Consider the following 23,948-nt stretch of genomic DNA (forward strand, 5'->3'; position numbering starts at 1 on the left):
AAAACAGAAAGACACAGAAAGCTTACAAGTATGAGAATCATAAATAAGAAAAACAAAAAAACTGTCTGAATTGACTAACGACTAATGTAGACAATTGTCTAATGATTGTCAAAAATTTCAGATATCGGAATTATTGGATATAAACTATAAAATAGTTATGTTCAAAATATGTGAGGAATAAAAGATGGAACTGAAAATATGAGAAAGGAACAAAAGATCATTTTATTTCTAACGTTATGACAGACAGATACACTGAATGATCCACTGATTGAAAGAATTAGCATGCTACATACAATGTAAAGAAAATATTTTTAGCACATTATTGCACTGGCACAAAAGCAAAGAATCTGCAGGTCCTCAAAACTCATTGAAAACTGAAATCCTACTGAAATCCTAAAAGGAAAATGACACCAAAACTGCATATTTCCCCCAGGATTTCTGCTGCAGAAATCCTGGAGACCTTGAGGTTTTACTTCAATTTCTACATGAGACCCTCAGGGAACAGAAGGTGGAGTCTTGGGCCTACGTGAGTTAGGAACCTAATAAGGGATCCTAGGTAAACTGAAGCCCCATAGGCTACCCGCCTAGTATAATAATGAATTATAAATAAACCCATCACATAGGAGGAGAAAGATAGGAAACTTCCCTAATTCAGCCTTTGCACTTGGTAGAGGAGGAAAAAGTCCTTTCCTAAAAATTTGTATCCATAAGCCAGGTTTTTGCTGCAAAGTCATACTACTTATATGATAAAAAAAGAAACCCTAAATGGAAAAATTCAGTGGTTCTGGGTTAGTAAGTTCCCCCAAGTGACTGGCAAAAGCAAATGAGAATCCTCTTTGAGGAATTCACCTTCAACTTCAGCCCTATGGATTCCTATGGACAAAATTCCAGGAATAATGCAGCTTACACTGAAATGTCATGAAATACATTACAAAAATGAAAGTATTATGAATGAAATCAAGTAGAAATAACAGATGCAGAAACAAACCCTTAAAGACATCAGATATCAACAGTCAGAACATAAAAAATATTATAATTAACATATTTAAAGAATTAAATGAGAAGCTTGAATATAGGAGCAAAGAAGACCAAAAACAACCTCCAGTACCTCTAGAAGTAAAATATGCAATAGTTCAAATAAAAATACTCGGTGATGATTAAACAACAGATTGATAGAGTACAGCCAAGAGAGAGAAAGAAACTATGAAAGAGAAGTGAAAAGGCATGGAATTTAGAAAGAGATGGTTGAATGTACATCTATTTAGAGTTCCAAAAAGTGATAATATAAAGAATGGGGAAGAGGATCTCTTTAAAGAGATAATGGCTTGGAATTTTCCAGAATTATTGAAAGACGCAAAACCTCAGATCAAAGAAACCCAACATACTCCAAACAGGATAAGTAAAAAGAAATCCACACCTAGACAGACCACAGGAGAACATCAACTTAAAGGAGAGGATCTTAAAATCATCCAGAGGATAATGAGTGATCACTAACATAGAAATGGCAATGAGGCTGAATGTTTACTTACTGAAGGTAACAGTGCAAGCTAGAAGAGAGTAGAAGGATATCTTCAATGTGTTGGGAAAAAAAATATATCAATTTAGCATTCTATACCCACAGAAACTATCTTTGAAAAATGTAAATGAGGGCCCAGCCCTGTGGCTGAGTGGTTAAAGTTTCACGCTCAGCTTTGGCAGCCCGGGTTTATGGGTTTGGATCCCAGGCACGGACCTACTTCACTCACCAGCCATGCTGTGATGGTGACCCACACACAAAATAGAGGAAGATTGGCATGGATGTTAGGTCACAGCTAATCTTCCTCAAGCAAAAAAAATAAAAGGAGGATTGGCAAAAAGTAAATGAAATAAAAACAATTTTAGACGAAATAGAGAGTTTATCACCTAAAGACCTTCACTAAGGGAAATTCTAAATTTTACATATATCAGAGAGATTAAAAATCATATTGTTTGGAGCAGCACTATCAATAGAAACATATTCTGATTTTATATTCTCTAGTAGCCACGTTAAGACCATTAAAAACAATGGATGAAAATAATTTTAATAATAGTTTATTTAACTAAATGTATAAAATGTTATCATTTTAACATGTAATCAATATAAGAAATTACTAATAGGATACTCTACGTTCATTTTTCATAATGTCTTTGAAATCCATTGTGTACTTTATACTTACAACACATTGAAATTACAATTGTAACACTTAAAGTGAAACGTAGTCCTATCAAAACAGTACATTTATGTTTAACAGAAGAATATTTTCCACTGTTTTCATTTTTCAAATTTAAATCTAAATTAGTTAAAAGTAAATAAACAACATCTAATTCCTCAGTCTTATTAACCACCTTTCAAGTGCTCAATAGACATGTGTTGCTAATGGCTACCACACTGGACAATGAAGATTTGGAGCATTTGTGATTTACAGTGGAATGATGGGGAGTTATGCTGGTGAATAAGCGAGAAAAATTAATTAAGCATTGCCTTATGAAACAGCGACAATCATCATCATCCTCATTGTCATTATAATCATCATTATCATGCAGGATATGTAAGCAGCCAAGAACTAAAATAATGGGGAAAAAATAGCCTATAGGTTGGGCAGGAGGTGATTAGAGTGAAAGCATTCTAAAATCCTTATATTTTTGAGAAAAAGGTAAAATTTTTTTAGACTTTTTAAAATTAAATATGCATGTTAAAATATATAGAGTAGAGTGATATCAGCAAATACGGCAGAGTAGGGACCTCCAGGAGCCATCCCTTCCAAAATACACTAAAACTTTGGCAAAAAGGAAACCTGTCAGAATCAACTTTATCAGAATTCTGAAAGATAGCTGAAGGTTTACAGCCACCAACCACAGGCTTAGCCAGCAGAAACTCCACTGAAATAGGGTAAGAGATCTCTGTGGTATTTTAACTTACCCTTGCTCCACCCTCTTTCATGGCATGGTGACATTCTTGAAGATGGCAGCCTGCATTCCGAGTGTGGGTACCTGGTACCAGAGAAGCAGAAAGGAACTTGTCCTCAAGGAATTAAATTTCTCTGTTGTGACCTGACTGGAGTTTCCCCCAAAGACTTATGCACGGGTCTCCCCTTTGTTTGGCCTCACTCAGAACTCTGTCTGAGTGGAGTGGCTATGTGTTCCTCAAAAAGAATGAAAATGAAATGAACAAGTTGCTGACACCTGGGGAAAAAAAAGAAAGTTGGAGCAAACAAAAGACATGCCAGAAAGCTGGGAGGAAGAGCAGGGGAGAGATTTTGGGAGGAAGTCGGGTAGAACAGGGGCTTTACAATGGATTTTCAACAAGGTTGACAGGACTATTCAATGAGAAAAGAGTAATCTCTTCAACAAATGGTGCTGATATCCACATGTAAGAAAATGAATTGGACCTTTGCCTTACACTATGTACAAAAATTAACCCAAAATAGCTCAAAGATCTAAATTTAAGGTCTATAACTATAAAACTTTTAGAAGAAAACAGAGGAAAATCTTCATGACTTTGACAATAGTTTCTTAAATATGACACCAAAAGCACAAGCAATAAAAGAAAAAATAGAAAAATTGGGTTTCATCAAAATTAAAAATTCTTGTGCATCAAAAACACTATGAGGGAAGTAAAAAGACAATCCACAGACTGGGAGAAAATATTTGCAAATCATTTATCTGATAAGGGTCTAGTATCCAGAATATATAAAGAACTCTTACAATCAACAACAGAAAGACAAATAACCCAATTTAGAATGGACCAATGACTTGAATAGATATTTCTCCCAAAAAAGATATCCAAATAGCCAACAAGCACATGAAAAGACGCTAAATGGCATTAGTCATTTGGCATTAGTCATCTACTGTGTAGATGGTGTGAGACATCACATCTGCTGGGATGGCCATTAAAAAAAAGGAAAATAACAAGTATTTGCAAGGATGTGGAAAAATTGGAATCCTCATACATTGCTGGTAGAAATGTAAAATGGTACAGCGCTGTGGAAAATGATTTGATGGTTCCTCAAAAAGTTAAACATAGAATTACCATATAACCCAGTAATTTCCTTCCTGGGTATATATCCCAAAGAATTAAAAACAGGAGTTGAAACAAAAACTTGTACAAGAATGTTCACAGAAGCTGTATTTACAATAGCCAAAAGGTAGAAACAACCCAAATGTCCATCAACAAATGAATGGATAAACAAAATGTGAGATATCCATTCAATAGAATATTATTCAGCCATAAAGAGAATTACTGTATATGCTACTGATACATGCTACAACATGAATGGACCTTGAAAATATTATGCTAAGTGAAACAAGCCAGACACAAAGGACCACAAATTGTATGATTCCATTTACATGAAATATCCAGAACAGGCTAATCCATAGAGACAGGAAGCTGATTTTGGTTGCCAGGGGCTCGGAGGAGTGGTGAATTGGGACTGACTGCTTAATGGGTACAAGGTTTCCGTTTGGGGTAATAAAAAATTTCTGGAACTAGATAGCTTCAATTGTACATTGTGTGCAATGTGGGGCAGTTGCCCATTGTGAATGTAGTTAATGCCACTGGATCGTACACTTTAAAATGATTACAATAACAAATTTAATGTTATGTTATTTTACCACAATTTAATGTGTGTGTTAATCACTAAATGATTAGTCAGTAGTAGACAAAAAAGAATAAAAAACTGAAAAAGAAGCACCCAAAAGAAACTCACTGAAAAATACATTTAGTATTAGTAAGTTATACACTTATATGTATGTGTATTTCATGTTAATATTTTAAATAAAGAAAACAAAAGAAAAAGATATTATATAAAAGACTCAGCATACAAGGATATTCACAGATGTTTATTTTAAACTCTGTGGTTTACACAGTAGATTAAGGAGAGCTGAAACAAAAGAAAGAAAAGAATTAGTAAACTGGAAGAGAGATCTGATGAAATCATCCAGGATGCAGCACCAACACACATTAAAGAGAGGACAAAGTCATGGGGAGGAAGAGGTTGAAAGCATGTATCATTGCAATTCCAGAAGGAGAAAATAAAGAGAATTGGAAAAAGGTAATGTTTAATTATGAGAGAGAATTTCCCATAAATTATGAGGATTCTTGTTTTTCATCCTCACATTCAGAAAGTCCACTAATTATAAGATAAATAATTTCTATTTCTATTGAGGTTTAATATAGGTGAGTCAATACAACAATATCCAGCATTCCTAATTTTGGTCATAAATGTTTTTCTCAAGGTAGCCTGGCAAGTATTTATAGTACGTGCTAGCACACACTTACCTCATGCAACACTTGTGACATGTCTTCCCCAACACAGAAATGATGACAATGTACTTTCTTGTAGTTAATGAATAACAGTCTAAATCTACTCTAGATCCTAGTAAGCAAGCATGGTAATAATTTGGGAAGCAAATGATGTTGAGCACAAACATTTTTTTCTTGGTTCCAAATTCTACCTTGTGTGGGAAAATTTCATGACCACTGGATCTAGCCTAAAAATCTTTCCAGAAGTTTAAGCTGTATTGTGTATTTTGAGAAATAAAGAGATATATCTTAGACATGGAATATTTTTATTAAGCCAAAAATGAGGTACAAATGGAATAGAGATATTTCAACAGGAACCATTTTGGTAAATGTGGGACATGTGGCCATTATAAATATATTCAGGCTGAAGAGTCACTTGGTACCTATCGATTTTATGCATTAGGTTAAAATATAGGCCTGTCCCATTTACTCTTTCCATTTAATATGTTTAAAGTGAAACTCAAGAAATTTGTTTAAGTAATTGATCCACCTAACTAGCCTTAGATTTATTTCTTAAAAACATAAAACTAACTGGTATCTCTATCCTACCTTCCCTATACTTGCCCCAGATTTGCTGTGATGCAGGACTTAGCTCATTCCTTGACAAGACTTTTGGGTATTGTTTTATACTAAAATCCTTTTTTTCATGACCTGAATAAAACAAGAGTTAAAAGAGGCCATTTAAAATACGCAGAAGCCTTTCCCTCACTGTACCTTTATTGATTATAATGCTTATAAAGTGCCATTATACCATGAAAACAACACTCTGTTAACTATTTTGAAGTGTATTACTCTACTTGCAAGACCTTGAACTTTCCCTTTCTGTTATTGGGTGTGTCGTGGATGATTCTCTTCACATGAGATCATTATGCTTTGGGATTAAGTAAGGAAGGACATTGAGCTAAAACCATGTCGGGTGCCTGAAATTTACAAATATAAGTTGATGTGTAAATTCAAGATAAGTAATAGACATAAAAATAATCTACAGTGATGCCAAAATTCACAGTACCCTTAGCCTGCTCATACAGCCTCAACTAACAATCTTGTCATATCTCATACAGTCAGTCCAATTACATGTAGTCAGGCTGAGGACTGAAATTGTCAGGGAATGCATTAGGAATTCAGGCCTTAATAATAATAATAAACTCGGCTTACTGAGTAAACAACTTTGGCCTATTCTAGTAAATCTATGCAGTGCAATAAGATAGCCACTAGCCACGTGGGGCTATTGAGCACTTGAAACATGGCTAGTCTGAATTACGATGTATTCTAAGTGTAAAATCCACACTGGATTTTTAAGAATTAATATAAAAGAATACTGTTAAAAATATCATTAAAATGTTTTATATTGATTACAAGTTGAAATAATATTTTAGACACATTGGGTTAAATAAAATATATTATCACAATTAATTTCACTTGTTTCTTTTTAATGTGGTTACTAGAAAATTTTAAATGATATATGTAGTTTCTATTTGTGGATTTCATCATATTTCTGTCAGACAGTGCTGTAGTGGATTATCAAAGATAAAGTTCTTGGTCATTCATGGCTGTTCATTTTGACTGAAGAGTCCATAAAAAAGGTCACTTATTTGGGTTAAGGCTCAAAAAATATTGATTAAAAGTTTTAAGTATTAGGCCAATAAAGCTAGCATATGGATCAATATTAGGTTTATCTAGTAAAAATGGTTTTTCAAAGACGCGTACGATTGTGGCAATTTTCTGATAACTTTAATGACATCTTGAAATTTTAGGAACCAATTTTCTGTTGTATACAACTTATCTGTTCTGTTTACTGCTTTAACATATGCATTATGTAAAGTATGTAATATGTACCTTATACTTTTATATATAATTTAATATTTACTTAATATTTCACATACATAATATATACTTTATCCTACTTTAAATTTTATATTTTAAGAATTTTCAGTAAGTTCTGGTAGCACTGTGAAAAAAATTCTTTTATTTATAATTATTGATCTTATTTTACAAACCATAATAAAACCTATAGCTCCAATATGGTTTATAGAGGAAACCATCAAAAGTACTAAAGATGGAACAAAATCAATTTGGCTGTTTGTAAGACAGGGATGGCCAATAGTCAGAGCCAATTTAAAGTTAGTCCCAAGCCTGATACTGGGGCAACCAATAGATAGAGACTCATTTTTGCTGAGGAAATAGGATGTAGATTTGGAGCATCATAAGTCATCTTGTACCACAAGGGGAGAGCCGTTCCAAAAATGGAGTCAATACAAAGAAAGAAAAACTAAAGAGAGAGATACTTAACTTCATTTGAGTCCTTGGATCCTGCTGTGTCTAAAAACAGTCCACCTTTGGACAGCCCAGATATGTGTGTGAAAAATTACCCTGAATTCCTTAAAACAGTTTAAGTTGGGTTTTCTGTCATGGGGCTGATATTTAGCTAATACACACCTATACAGCCATGTTATTTGTTTGTGGGGCATCCTGACGAATTGGTGTCATTCCAGCAACCATTCTGATTAGTCGCTGCCCATCATTCTGACTGTTAAGTATTTTAGCTTTACCTTCACTTTTAATCAAAACAGTTTGAATAATACAGTAGGATTTGGAAACATGTATATATCAAGAGCAAGGGTAACATTTCAGTTGACAAGAAGAGATTGAGGAAGGGCAAAAACCAAATCTATTCACAAAGACGTAATTCAACAAACAGGTACTTTTACAATCAAGTTATAAAAAGACATCAGCCCACCCTTTCAGCCTGAGCAGGTCATTTGCCCTCTTGGAGTATGTTTCCTCTTTTACTAAGAGGGCATGGAAAATAACTGTCCTGCCCATCTTATGACACCGTAAGTAACAGATGGGATACTACCTATAAAAACACTTTCCGTGTAAACCATTCTATGTGAGGAAATAATAACAATAAAGACAAGTGAATGCTTCATAATTGTAAAGCATTATTACTCCGTTTGATTCTTCCATCTGATTTTTAGGTTATTTATTTATACTCCCCATTTGTTGGAAGTACAGTATCAACTCAGTTTCCACATTAGAAAAGACATACTTTATCAGTAGAGATGACAATAGCATTAATGCTTATTATCCTTAAAGTTATTTCTATTTGCTTTTTTGTGTGCATTTTCTTAGTTTGTTATTCTCCTCTCACTACTCTCTATAACACCAACCAGAAAAGTATGACTTACTTCTACCACCATCCTTCTTTTAAAAACATCCAAATTCTCTGAGCCACTATATATATATATATATTTATTCCTGAGGAAAATTCGCTCTGAGCTAACATCCACTGCCAATCTTCCTCTTTTTTTTTTTTGTTATACCTTGAGCCGCCACCACAGGATGGCCACTGACAGGTGAGTGGTGTATGTCTGTGCCCAGGAACTGAACCCAGCCCACAGAAGTGGAGCGTGCCAAACTTGAACACTGGACCACCAGGGCTGGCCCCACAATAAGTTTTAATATTACTTATTGCATTGAACAAGGAGATTTCTGTTTTTATGTTTTAATTTTTACATTTACTTGGTTATTCTTTTAGTGAAAGGAATATTTGTTTTTTTCTTATTTAAAATGTGACTCATGGGGCTGGCCCAGTGGCGCAAGAGGTTAAGTGTGCGTGCTCCCCTGCAGCGGCCCAGGGTTCACAGGTTCGGATCCCGGGCGCACACCAATGCACCGCTTGTCAAGCCATGCTGTGGCGGCGTCCCATATAAAGTGGAGGAAGTTGGGCATGGATGTTAGCCCAGGGCCAGTCTTCCTCAGCAAAAAAAGAGGAGGATTGGCAGATGTTAGCTCAGGGCGGATCTTCCTCACAAAAAAATAAAAAAATTAAAAAAATGTGACTCGTTTTTGTAGAAATTTTGATATATACACATAAAATATATATAAATGTTTGTGATATCAATACCCAGAAATAATGACTAATAAGTTTTAAATTTTTTAATTAAAAATATATTGCATGGGATATCTATTTTATAAAGTGTTTTTCACACTTAAAACATCCTTTCATATTATTAAGCATTACCACAAGGGAGTCTCTAAGTCATATCCTAATGCAGCACCGATTACTATCACTGTTCGCACTTTATTTAACCCAGAGCATTTCTTATTTTAGAAAATGGACTTGGTTTCATATCAAAGGGCCAGCCACACTAGACAGTTTCTAATGTCCACCAGTGCTAGACAGGTGATAGGAAAGTCTGACACGGCTAGATGTAAGACAAGAGGTGCTAAGTGCTTGCCTTTTAACAGCCATTACACCTGACAAATTACAATGCCTTTTTTTCCCCCCACTTTTTTTGTCTTTGTTTTTTTTGTTTATTGTGGTAACATTGGGTTACAATGCCTTTTTAAACTGTAGGAGGGACAAAAAACAAGCCAAACAAAGCAGGTCTTCCAGCAGTTTTCTGCTCAAAAACTGCCAGTTTGAGACTCCAATAATCCTTACTAATTGGGAGTTTACCCATAAAAATTGCTTTAGAATAAAGAGACCAATAATTCTTTTACTTACCTTACCTGGGAAGCAAATTATTACTAGCTTTGCTTTACCTTCTGATAAAATGAGATAGAATCTGAATAACAGAAACTTTATGCTATATTTCCTTTTGAATAAGAAGCATAAATGTAGTGGCAGTAAAATTTGCTAATAGAGAAGCCTCTTGTAGGACAAATCTGAAAGCTTGGATTTTTCAACCATATTTGCATGTTATGTGGCAGCCATGCCTTTCACAAGTAATGTTCATTATTTTATTTCAAGTTACATTTGTCCATTTGGTCAATTGGAAAGCACTCTACCAGCAGCAAAATTCAGTTACACTTTGAGCCAGAAACCATTAATGCCTGTTTTAGGGGGCCCTACGGGACATCCAGGTGTAAGTTGATACCTGTGCATGTTTATGTTGACTCATTTTCCTGGACCACTTGGTCAAATAAATGACTTGTCAATTCTACTTCAGATTGATTATGTCTCTAGGGAAGTCATCAGTTGGTAACAACTGCTGCCAACTGCAGCAAAGACTTTTGCATAGACTGCAATTTGTTCAATGAAAGGTTCCTTAGGCAAATTGATCTTGAACTCTTTTCAAGTTTTGAGCCTCATCAACATTATTCTTTAAAAGTTATTAGGTCAGATGTATAATCTAATTAGTCATAGGCATAAAAAAACTAGACTATGTAAGGAGGAACTTGGTTTAGCCACTAGTTAGCTATTTAACCTGAGCTTTAGTTTCCTCATTGTTTAGATAGGGAAAATAATACCACATCTCTCACAGTGTGAGAATTAAACGAGGTTAAATGCATACATTCAACAGTATTGCAGCTATGCAAGTGGCATTGGTGGTAATTAGTGGTCCAATAGGGATTCTGGCACTACTCACTCTTCATTCTATTTCTTAAAATGTTTTCAGCAAAGTGGCAATTATTTTTATGAACTTAGAACATGATAAAATTAAATTTATCTATTAATAGATAAATTCATAGATAAATATAGATACAGGTATTAAAAATAAAAAAGACATCTACTAATTGTAAACCTTTGGTCAGGTGGATGGATGGTACATACGTGTCCATGTTTGCCATTTTCTCTTGCTTCTGATAAGAATTCACACAGTAGTTCAAGAAATGGTATCACAAATAGAAATTATTTTGATCAAATTCTAGCAAGATCTTCTCTTTGACAGGACAAAAGAGAGACAGAATCTATGGAAAACTCAAAAATCCAATTATTTTAAAATTAGTCATACTTTGAAATCCTTATAAATACCATGCTTAGATCTGGTCTGGAAGTTAGAATTGGTCTGCCACTAGCCATGTAGACTTGGGCAACTCATTTAGCTTATTTGTGCCTCAGTTTCCTCATCTTTCAGTTGAAAGAGTTGAAAAGATAGTCTCTTTCAGCTTTAAAATGAACACAATTCTATGACACTGTTGCTGAGTGTCATTAAATAGGGATGGTTGATATTACTATATATTCACACTACGCAATTTCAACTAAGCCCTCATTGCTACTCAATAGTCCTTATATGCACCCCTTAGTACATTCCTCACAGTAGTTATCCCAAAGCCTCACTAGCCTCCTCAAGTCCCCATCTCACTGGGCAAATATGGACCCAAACTAGTGCATTCTTCAAGTAGACACAGACCAGCTACTAGAAACTGGTTTGAAAGAAGCAAGCAGCATAATGAGGATTCCTCAGGATAGTTTTGGTACTATTTATTTGATACCAAAGAGCCACCTCGTGCACATTGATGATACAAAAATCACCATTTAGGATGCAATGCTTTTTCTACATTTTGATTCATCTGTCATTTTTTTCACATGCATCTGTTTGAAGACCAAGTGTTGGAAATATACATAATATACAGTAATATATTATATATATATATATAATATACTATATATGTATATATAGTAGTATATACATAATATACAACAAAAAAGTTGATGTATACCCATTTTGTTAATTAAATTCTACCCCCTTATTTTGTTCTTCTAAGAAATTGCTAAATGATCTAAGTGCTAAAATTAAATGGCTGGTCCTGAGAGTAGGGCCATTTCACAGTAACAGTGGAATATAGAGAGTATGTTAAAATTAGAATAAGCTTAAGAAAGAATTATGCACTCTGACCAAGGTGGGAAAATTAGCTGAAATATCTGCCAAGGGAAAATGGAAAGTTCTTAGATACCAGATGTCTCTGTGGATTCCAAATTTGGAATTCTTTGTCGCCTTTTAAATCTTCCTTCAGAAGTATCAAGCCTTACAATGCATGTGGTTTGGCATATGGGCTGTTATTTTGCATTTCTAGACTCTGAGTCTGCCTTTTCAATCAGTATCTAAGCTATTTTGCTAAGTTCTAGGATGTCTTGGGGTATGTGGTTCTCAAGAACATGAGGCAAAGAAATAATGACTTGTTATTTCCTCCTTCATTTTATCATAAAGATCTGAAGACAAGATTTAGGGCCCAAGGAAGCATAACTGCTATCTTTCTTTTCTTTCCGGAAGACCTTTTGAATGTTTTTTTATGGAGGAATAGGGGATAAAGATGCTCCCTCGTTATTAAAAGTGCCTTAATTTTTTTAATATTAAGTTTTCATACAGGGCAATTTGGGCTCTTCCTCTATAATTACATTTCTTTCTTCAACACCAGCCACTCCATAAACCTCCGTATTGAGAACCAACTATGACAGCAGAACTTGATTTCTGGTGATAAAGACAATGGGACAATGTAATATGAAAGCCAATTATTCATTTAGCAATGATAGTTAAATTGAAGATGAATAAATGATGGGAGAAGAAAGAACAATTGAAGTCCAAGTGAGAAAGACCTCTAATATACAAAAGGTAAAAGAAGCACCCATTTCAAACTAAGGCACTAATTTTCATTTGCATCTCATTTTCTTCATCTTGGATTGCAGAAAATATTCAGGATTGTTCACTAGATGGAATATATTGTGTTAGTGGCAAATTACTGATTTGTAAACATCATGTAGAACACTTGAACATGAATAACCTACTAGTTTGCATTTTTAATTGTTTATAAATCAATTGTTAAATGTAAATGATGTCTAAATTGATAGTTTCATACCTTCCAACTTATCAGTAACATATAAGAAATGTGAAATGTCTAAAAAAATGCCCCTTTATTCTATCTGTGAAGAAACCATTACACAAAATTGAGTTTAGAATTGTTTTTAATAAACACTCTGAAATACTATTTTAAAGATAGTGACAAATCTCTTCAGAAAATGACCTCTATAATGAAAAATCAATTCTGGCAGGATCATGACACATTAGTTAAACATTCATGGAAAAGGTGGAGCAGCCAGCAGCGAGTTTAAAAGTAGAAACCAGAGGACATAGGTGCCCCACATCACAAGCTCTATCCGACAGAAGCCTCGAAGTCACGGAATTGGAGGAGACAACCAAAAGTCACCAGATAAACAGACTCTGTCTCCATTTTATTTTGTACCCAGATGGAAGCAGCCACAGCGGAGAAAAACAATAAAAAGATAAAGGCATATTTGTAAGCTGCAACCTCTTAGGTTTAAAAAAAAATGAGCTGAGAAAGCACATAGAAAGCTGTGAATTATGAGTGACAGGCTATGGAATGGTATATTGGACCTGCCTTTCTCTCTGATTGGAGAACTAGAATCCAAGGTGAACATCCAGAAGATTCCCACTGTTGAGTCATACAAGACTCAGGGAGATGTTACAGAAGTCACAGCCTGGGGAACTGGCAAAACTTACATATTCAACAGCCTGTTCCCCTTCATCCTTGCCAAAGGAATTATAATGTTGGGGGAGGAGGGTGTGTCAATGTGCCCAACCCCAGGAGATGACTCTGGTTTGTCTAATCCAATCATAGCAATCCTATGCTCCTTTGCTAGTTGATCATTTGGCCAGTATTCCATGCTGCCGTGGAATGGGGATGGGGAAACACGTGATCCGGTTCTTGCCCATAAGTCATGAAGGGAACCTAATAAGAAGCCTCTGGAAGAGATTTGTCTTCCTGAAACAAGAAAAGCCCTTTTCCTCCAGCACACTCTGTGAATCAAACATGGTGTCACGAGGCCATAATGCCTCCTTGGTAGCCATCTTGTAGCTTAAGGACCAAAATATCAACAAGTTGAGGATGGCAGAGAAGAAAGATAGAAAACTCCTAGTTCCTTGATATGAACTTTGGGCTTCTGTACCAAATCTAGAACCACCTACTCCCAGACTTCTCACTCTGTAGGAAAATTAAATCCTTTATTTTTGAGTCTCTGTTAGTTGAAAATTGTGTTTCTTGCAGCTGAATGATCCTAACTGATAGAAAGACTTAGACTGTAAAAGTAAGAAGACTCCATGATTCTATGGCTAGAGAGTCACTGCCCACTTTGCAATGGCCACTATGGAGAGGAGAGAGGAGATCAAGAAAGAAAGTTCTGCTGATAAACAAAGGAGAGGGAATGCACGTTCAGGGGTCCATCCTTGTGCCATTTCTACCTCTGATAATGAAGTTTTCCACAATCAAGTGTGAGAGGACACATGTTCTTCATTAATAGAAGCAATACTAACGATGGAAAAACCACTGGTAAAATAGTCAACATAACTCTTCAATCAGTTGTGTGTCTTGCCTATGACATTTTGTTTCATTTGGCATTTATATCAATAAGTTGATTAGAAACAGACATTTTGTTTCTAAGAGTCATCAGGGAATTCAGTAATGCCTAGAAATTTCCTAAATGATGGTTCATATATATTGAGCCTCACATATGTCTAACGGTTTCATTTAAATGTGTGTCTGTGTATACATACATATACAAAGACAGACACAGACAGATTGTACTTAAAGACAGGAGTTAAATTTTAAATTCCCCTTAGATCCTAAATTTCTCAAAGGCCATGAGTGTCCACAGTGCAATGCACTGGATAACTAAGATTAATTGATCAAAAGGAAACTTTTAAAACTTGATAAATATTCATTTTATACTGCAGACACATTGTATTACCTAGGTCTTTATATAACTTCTTACTCTTACACTCAGTATAGCTTTTTGTGTTTCCTTAAATATCTGAGAAAGCAAAACAGGGGTAATGTTAATAAAAATGTTAATATAAATGTAATAAAAATGCAGTTCTCTGCATAACGTGAAGCTTTGTTTTGTCATCAGTCTCCCATTCCTAGCTTTGATCATGATATTAATTTGGGATATAAATTTTCTTAGTTCTTCCTTTCCTTGCAAAGTCTCCACCAATGCCCGATTTCGTTTGGTCTTTATCCTTTTGCCTTTATTAGAGTACAAAAATAGGCTGGAGCATCTTTTTTTAGAGTCAAAAAAGTTTTCACACTTGCATAACTCATGCAGTTGAAATGGCCTGAAATCAACAGTCCTCAGAAAAGCATCTTTGAAAAGACACCGATGCTGAAAATCAGTAGCTGCAAAGAAATACTTTGAAAAGAATAGTAAGGAAAAGCTACGGTGAAACTGTGCTGGAGAGATAAAAATATGTAGAACTAGAAGACATTCACTTTAGAAACTTTCTTTATGGTTTTGAAAATTTTATATGTCTGAGTTTTTTTTTTTTAAATCCCTAAAGTTTTCCTGGGATTACAGATGTTTGAAGCTTTCAAATTAGCTATGCAATTGTTGGTAGGAAAATGAGATTTCCAGATTAGCTTTCTCACTGAATAAAATATTAGGATAATTATTTGGTTGGCAGGAGAAATGAACAAGAATTGAGTATGTCTAAGTCTCTCAAAAAGGTACAGGCAAGGTCTGGAGACAGGACAAAAGGAACAGCTAAAAGAAGAGGCAAATACATTGGGTTGGAAGAACAGGGACAAGAAATGGGAAGGCAGCAAAAGGGGCCGAGGGAAAGGGGATGATCTGGGGTGATGGAATAAGAAACTCCAGAGGGGGTTCTCGCAAAGGAAGAGACGGAAGTCCTGAGAAGTCAGAACTTAGTCCTCTCTCTATCTCTCTCTGTCTTTCCCTCACACACATTCTTATTCTCTCTCTTTCTGTCTCACTCTGTGTGTCTCTGTCTCTCTCTCTCTCTCACACACACACACACACACACACACACGTGAGGCCATGGAAGGACCCTGTCCTACAATCCTTGCAGGATCTGGCCTAGAACAAGGCAGGCTTGTAGTGTCTGTGTGTGGGCAGATAAGCGGAGCCTTTGTGTAAGCGAACGTTCCAAAGAAAGCATGATGGCTAATAGGCTCATGGGTTCCCCTGGGACAAGGCCTTGGCCATGTCACTGTCTGAATTTGGCAGTTATCTCCTTTAAATTCCCACACCACCCTCTCAAGACTTGTGGGAATTTCGTTCTTCCTTTTTCTCTCTCTGTCCCATCTGGAAAATATGCGATGTCAGTGTTTATTTCCTACGGCCCTCCTCATCCTGGGGCTGAGCTGGGTTTTGCCGCTCTTTACTTTCACACAACCCGTCGGGCATATCCTCACCTCTGCCTCCTTCCCTCTGCTGATAGTTGTTTATGACACAGAGCTCCTATCCCCTTGTTATCTTCCTTATTGAAAACAACTTGGCTGTTTGACTTTGCCTAAGTTCTCATGATGTCAATGAAACCTCATATGAAACTCCAAGCCTCACCACCCATCGTCTGGTACAATTTGGGAGTTCTCAGATAGGACTGCAAACCAGGGTGATCTCCAACTGTCTGAACCAATGGAAAGAGTGCTCTGTCCTTGGAGCTCCTGGGACACCAGAGTGGTCACTAGCTCTGGGCTGGGGTGCATCAAAGAGGGCCCTGGGCTGAAACAAATTCTGCCTAACTTAATCATAAGAAATATATTGGAAGAATATGAGGGTAGCATTAAGTATTTGTGAAGGAGTGGAATACTGCAGAGGTCCTGATGAAGGCTGATCCCAGGTGAGATTATCCAAGTATTAATTTTCAAGATAAATCCTTCCTGGAGCCTCAGTCTGGGGCTACACCAAACCAATCCCTGATGCAGGAAGGTGTGAGGTAGGAAGTGGATTAAAGGGAAAACTGGGAAAAATGGGGATCACGGCCAAACATATCTGTCCATTTTCTCTCTCTCTTTTTGTCTCTTGAACTGAAGGTCAGATCCTACCTTTATCACCTGCCTTTAAGGCAGAAGAAAGTCTTAGTGTTATTTACTGTGGACTATTGCAATATCACAGGTATTGAAAAAGATCATAGCACAATTAGCACTGAAGAGTTGAAAAGAATTACTCACATGCTCAAAACATCCATTGTTGGGATTCAATTTGTTTGACTAGTACAGTGACTATCTTTAGTGTCCTTCAAAAAATAATTTTCTTTTCTTTCTGCTCATTGGAACAAAGAGTTTTCACTGGGAAAATGAAGACACTTTACAGCAAGCTCTAGTGGATGTAGCATTTAAGGAAGGTTATGTATTCCTCATCATTTCTATAGTATTCTTCTATTATTTACTGGACGATCACTCAAATATATTTTGGAATATAATCTTTTATGTAAGAATAGTTTGAAGTAAAACTTCCAAGTTTTGTGGCTAGCCTTGGCCACTAAATAAAAGATATCTCTTTGTTTTCTCATGGAAACTGATTATAATCACTAGTAAGTATTATTTTCATGTTGCCTTTTCTTACTGTTATTTCTACAAATGTTGAAACAAATGGTTGAAAGAAATTTTGTCCATAACAATCAACACTAGGCACCTCTGATTCCTAAGCAATGCAATAATGACCACTAATGACGGGTGAAGAAAATAAAAGTGGAAAATTATAATTATTGTATTTTATTTCTTTTTAACAGTAATAAAATTTTAATTCTAACACAATTTGGAGAATTATTTTGGCTTACATATGATCAACATTGATCCAGGTATGCTATAATCAACTGATAAAAATGAGGAATATAAATTGGCAACTTGATTTAAAATTTTTTACAACTCCAGAGAACATAATGTCACCTTATGGATATTTATATCTTCTGTCTCCTTCAGAAGTAAACTCACTGGTTCATTCAGCTCTTACAGTGCCTGTTTCAATTCAATTAAACAAGACTTACTGAGTGAAAATTTGGAGCAGGTGTATGCAAAACATACAAAGGAGAGTCAATAAATTTCCCGCCCTCTAAAAGCTTATGGTCTGAGGGTGGGAGAGGCAAGTTCAATGATACGAGGCAAAGAATTAAGTGTGAAAGTGAGGTACAATGTTCTGTGTTCAAATATATAAAGGGCAATTCTGTGGAAAAGGATAGAATCTGTGTTTTCAAAATTGGCCAGTGTGCCACAACATATATAAACCCACATACAGGTCATTTGGCTGGAAAATACCTGTACTATAGAAGCAATTTTGTTACTGCCCCTAGGAAACCTCTGGTTTCAGATCTCCGTAAAGTTTAAGGAAATAATGCTTACAATCTCTCTGTTTTACAGGCTTATTCTGTGGATGGATTGTACGATATTTTTAAAGGTTCGAGTTTCAGGAGGACATCATAAAAATGAAATTTGATTAGTCAATCTAACCCTTTAGGGTACATAAAAATGTTATGAGTGCTTCCATACATTTATGTACAGAAATCTTCATAGGATTGAAAAATACCACCTTATATTTCCCATAAACTCTATAAAGAGCACTGTAACCCTAAATAAAAAAGAGTTTGCTCTCACGTACAGAATCCAAATGGGCAGAATTGGCAATGCAAATGAAGACAGACCCATGCCCTGGGTGACCTCTGGTCTCCTCCAGATGCAGAAAAGGAATATTAGCCTGAAGAATCACTAAATGTCTTAGAAATAAAGGCCATTACGTCTTAGGATATAAATGTTGATTGAAAGAGTTGGTATCAAGTTAATAGCAGGAGTTCAATAGTTAGTTGAAAGTTGTTATATAAAAGTTGTAGAAAGAACTTGGGAAGAAAAAGATCAAAGAAAAAAACCAAAGAGGTTAAGAGCAGAGGGTGACAAAGGGGCGTGAGAGCCATCTTCACATACATAAAAGACAGTCATGATCCAGAAGGTAGTACTTGGACAGAAGCGTGTCTGGAGATAGAGCAATCCGATTTTTTTTTCTCCTCCCCAAAGCCCCAGTAGATAGTTGTATATTCTAGTTGTAAGTCCTTCTAGTTCTTCTATGTGAGATGCCGCCACAGTGTGGCTACTGACAGATGGGTGGTGTGGTTCTGTGCCCAGGAATTGGGCCCGGGCTGCCGAAGCAGATTGTGCTGAACTTTAACCATTAGGCCATCAGGGCTGGCCCCTAAAGCAATCCAATTTTGATTGACAAGAAGGAAAACTTTCTAACCATCATATCTTTCCAAAGTTAGAGTGGGCTATCTTAGAAGGTAATAGTTTTCCATCACCGGCAATGCTCAAATTGAGCCTGAACAACCACATATAATAATAAGAAGAAGAAAAAGAAGAGGAGGAGGAGAAGGAGGAGGAGGAGGAGGATGAAGGAGGAGGACGAGAAAAAAAACCCATAACCATTGGTTGAGTTCCTCACCATGTGCCAGACTCCACACTAAGTGCTTTACATGCATTATCCCATGCCATCCTCACCACAACCCTAGGTGGTAAATAATTATTTCCATTTTAGAGAGAAGAACCCGGGGCATGGAAGATATCAATAACTTTCCCAGGGTCACACAGGTAGTTTGTAGCTCGGCAGGGATTTAAATTTGATTCTGACTCCTAAGTCTATCATATCATACTTTCTTTCACTGGGGATGTTGTGTAAAATATTTAAGCAGGTTTTTATTTTTCCAAGGAAGAGTTAAATCAATTATCGTTTGTTGAGGACGAGGTCAAGATGGCAGCGTAGGCAGACTCTGAGCTCACCTCCTCCCACGGACACAGCCAATTTACAACTACTCGTGGAAAAATTACCCCTGAGACAGAACTGAAAACTGGGTAAGAGGAACTCCTGCAACAAAGCACAATCCTAATTGAGGTGGAAGAGGCAGAAACTCCCTTCTGGAGAGGAAAAATGCTGCCTTCACAAGCCACAGCACCTCACGGCCACCGGGAGCAGCGCACAGGTCCGCAGCCTCCCTGGAGGAGCGGGGCCCTGAGCCAGGGAGCGCCCCCGCTGTGGGCATTTTGTGGACCCAGCACAATCGAGACCAACGGCACAATATCTGACTCTGCCTGCTACTAAAACATTGGGGAGCACCCCCAGAAAAGCTGCTTCACAAAGAAATTGAAACCGGCTCTTAAAGGGCCCGCGCACAAGCTCACACGTTTCAGAAAGCATCCTAAAATCACCAGAAAGAAAGGTGCACAGTGCTTTGGTGAAAAGAGACTCACCTAATAGGCCCTGTGTGCATCTCGCTGAGAGGCGAGACCTCTCCAGGGACTGCGACATTGGCGGCAGCCGTTGTTGTGGCCTGGTGTGGGCGTGCTGACACAGACGCCATTGGAGTTCTCCCTGAGGCCTGCTGTCCCGGGGTCGCCCCACCCGCTAGAGCACTGATTTAATCCATCTCAGCCAGGGCAGGCAGCCCACCCTAGAGACTGGCCCCACCCACCAGCGGGCCCTCAGGCAACTTGTGGGCCTGCATAGATTGGTGACTGTATTCTCTGCAGCCTGGCAACTGAGCTGACTTCGGTGGGGTGGGGCTTGCACAAGGAGTGGGTGGAGAGTGTGGGGCAGTGGTGGAGTGTGTGGGGCTCCCACCATGGAGAGACAGGTTCTGCTTTGGGGGGTCGGGGCACCCACACGGGGCAGGACTGTGTTGACTGTGTGGGTGGACCTGTGGGCGGCAGAGCTTGTCAGCTGCAGAAGACTCGGGCTTCTCAAAGACCCACATAGGGGGTTTGCCCCACCTTCCAAAGCCTGAAACAATTGGGTGTTCCTGTGCCTGAGTCCAGCCCCACCCAGCTGCAATCCTCAGAGAGCTGACAAGAGACCTAAAGGCTGGAGGCTTATAGCAATTGTAAGGCCCTGAGCCTAACAACCTGCCACGCTGGGGGCCTACTCACGTAAAAGAAATACTGCAACACAAATGTGGTATTAGAACTTGCAGCCAACTGTGCTGGGGCTCCCCACACCTGATAAAGAGACTGAAGGGCCCACAACAACTACAAGCAGCTGAGCATTACAACAGCTGGCCAGGAGCATAACTCGGCCTCCCTGGGCACCTACCGGGAGAGCAAACACGCCACAACAGAAGGACACACGTAGCCCACATAGGGGTCACCCCTGGAACATTGAGAATTGAGGGAAGCACACTGCAGGCCCCCTAAGGCATCACTTACATAAGGTCACCTATCCAAGAGCAGGAGACGTAGCTGACCTACCTAATACGTAGACACAAGCACAGGGAAAGAGGCAAAATGAGGAGGCAAAGGAATACATTCTAAGTAAGGGAACAGGACAAAACCCCAGAAAAGGAACTAAGTGAAACAGAAATGAGCAACCTACCCAACAGAGAGTTCAAACAAATAGTGTTAAGGATGCTCACTGATGTGGGGAGAAGAATAGATGAACTCAGTGAGAATGTCAACAAAGAAATGGAAGATATAAAAAAGAACCAATCAGAAATGAATAATACAATACCAGAAATGAGAAATTCACTAGAGGGACTCAAAAACAGAGTAGAGGATACAGAAGAATGGATCTGCGAGCTGGACGAAAGACTAGAGGAAATTACCCAAGCTGAACAGGTAAAAGAGAAAAGAATTAAAAAGAGTGAGGACAGTCTAAGGGACCTCTGGGACACCATCAAGCGCACTAACATCCGTGTTATAGGTGTCCCGGAAGGAGAAGAGCAAGACAAAGGGGCAGAGAATCTATTTCAAGAAATAATAGATGAAAACTTCCCTAACCTAAGGAAGGAAGCAGACATCCGGGTACAGGAATCACAGAGAGCCCCAAACAAGATAAACCCAAAGAGGCCCACACCAAGACACATCATAATCAAAATGTCCAGAATTAAAGATAAAGAGAGAATCCTAAAAGCCACAAGAAAAAGTCAAGTTACATACAAAGGAAACCCCATAAGGCTATCAGCTGACTTCTCAGCAGAAACCTTACAGGCTAGAAGAGAGTGGCACCATATATTTAAAGTGCTAAAAGGAAAAAACTTACAACCAAGAATACTCTACCCAGCAAGGTTATCATTCAAAATAGAAGGAGAGATCAAAAATTTCCCAGACAAGCAAAAATTAAAGGAGTTTGTCACCAAGAAACCAGTGCTACAAGAAATGTTAAAGGGACTGATTTAAGGGGAAAAGAGAAGACCACAAACAGACAAAATTATCTATTTCCATGATAAGAGGGTAATGGATACAAATGCACAAAAAAGAGGTTAGATGTGATATCAAAAACATAAAAGGAGGGAGGAGGGGAGGTAAAGAGTAGAGCTTTCAGACAGAGGTCAAACTAAAGAGACCATCAATTCTGTATAGAAGAAGAAAGGAACAGAGAAGGACTACTAAAACACTGAGAAAAAAGAAAAAAGAAGAAGAAAAAAAAAAGTTAAAAAATGGCGGTAAATACACACTTATCAATAGCTACTTTAAACGTCAATGGACTAAATGCTCCAATTAAAAGGCATAGGGTGGCTGATTGGATTAAAAAACAAGACCCATATATATGTTGCATACAAGAGACACACTTCAGACCTAAAGACATTCACAAACTGAAAGTTTAGGGATGGAAAAAGATACTCCATGCAAATGCCAATGAAAAGAAAGCTGGGGTAGCAGTACTCATATCAGACAAAATAGACTTTAAAACAAAAACTGTAAAAAGAGACAAAGAAGGGCATTACATAATGATCAAGGGAATAATCCAACAAGAGGATATAACACTTGTAAATATCTACGCACCCAATGTAGGTGCACTTAAATATATAAAGCAATTATTAACAGACATAAAAAGAGAAATAGACAGTAACACAATAATAGTAGGGGACTTTAACACTCCACTTACACCAACGGATAGATCGTCCAAACAGAAGATCAATAAGGAAACATTGGCCTTAAATGACACACTAGACCAGATGGACCTAGTAGATATATACAGAGCATTCCATCCAAAAACTGAAGAATACACATTCTTTTCAAATGCACATGGAATATTCTCCAGGATTGATCATATATTAGGCCACAAAACAAGTCTCCATAAATTTAAGAAGATTGAAATAATACCAAGCATCTTTTCTGACCACAATGGTATGAAACTAGAAATCAACTATAGGAAGAAAATCAGAAAAGCCATGAATACGTGGAGATTAAATAAAATGCTACTGAACAACGACTGGGTCAATGAAGAAATCAAAGAAGAAATCAAAAAATACCTGGAGACAAATGAAAATGAAAATACGACATGCCAGAATTTATGGGATACAGCAAAAGTGGTTCTAAGAGGGAAGTTTATAGCAATACAGGCCTATCTCAACAAACAAGAAAAATCTCAAATAAACAATCTAACAATGCACCTAAAGGAACTGGAAAAAGAAGAACAAACCAAGCCCAAAATCAGTAGAAGAAGGGAAATAATAAAAATCAGAACAGAAATAACTGAACTAGACACCAAAAAGCAATACAAACACTTACTAAAACCAACAGCTGGTTCTTTGAAAAGATCAACAAAATTGACAAACCTTTAGCTAGACTCACCAAGAAAAAAAGAGAGAAGGCACAAATAAGTAAAATCAGAAATGAAAGAGGAGAAATTACAACACACACCTCAGAAATACAAAAGATTATAAGAGAATACTATGAAAAGCTATATGGCAACCAATTCGAAAATATGGAAGAAATGGATAAATTCTTAGAATCATACAACCTTCCAAAACTGGATCAAGAAGAAGTAGAGAATTTCAATAGACCAATCACCAGTAAGGAGATCGAAACACTAATCAAAAACATCCTCAAAAATAAAAGTCCAGGACCAGACGGCTTCCCTGGTGAATTCTACCAAACATGCAAAGAAGACTTAATACCTATCCTTCTCAAACTCTTCCAAAAAATCGAGGAGGGGGCGAAGCTCCCTAACTCATTCTACGAAGCTGACATTACCCTGATACCAAAACCAGACAAGGACAACACAAAAAAAGAAAATTACAGGCCAAGATCACTGATGAACATCGATGCAAAAATCCTCAACAAAATATTAGCAAATCACATACAACAATATGTTAAAAAGATTATACACCGT

General features: G+C 37.3%; 1 protein-coding gene across 4 annotated transcripts in view; it reads right to left on the reverse strand.

Moving 5' to 3' along the window:
• Positions 1-20,204, reverse strand: part of LOC147913780 (uncharacterized) — a 236,235-nt gene extending 216,031 nt beyond the window's left edge. For 3 of the 4 annotated variants that reach the window (XR_015556312.1, XM_087448606.1, XM_087448605.1), the window contains exon 1: positions 20,090-20,204. Coding sequence is in view for 2 of the 4 variants with exons in the window: in XM_087448606.1 (XP_087304732.1) it covers positions 20,090-20,199 (110 nt within the window). In the remaining 2 variants the exon portion in view is untranslated. Of the gene's footprint in view, positions 1-2,938; positions 3,010-20,089 lie in introns of all 4 variants that reach the window. The other variant, XR_015556311.1, reaches the window with a different exon arrangement.
• Between the last annotated feature and the right edge of the window lie 3,744 nt (positions 20,205-23,948).

The sequence above is a fragment of the Ceratotherium simum genome, chromosome 25, assembly GCF_057802395.1.
Source record: "Ceratotherium simum simum isolate JZ-2026a chromosome 25, ASM5780239v1, whole genome shotgun sequence".
Taxonomy (NCBI): domain Eukaryota; kingdom Metazoa; phylum Chordata; class Mammalia; order Perissodactyla; family Rhinocerotidae; genus Ceratotherium; species Ceratotherium simum.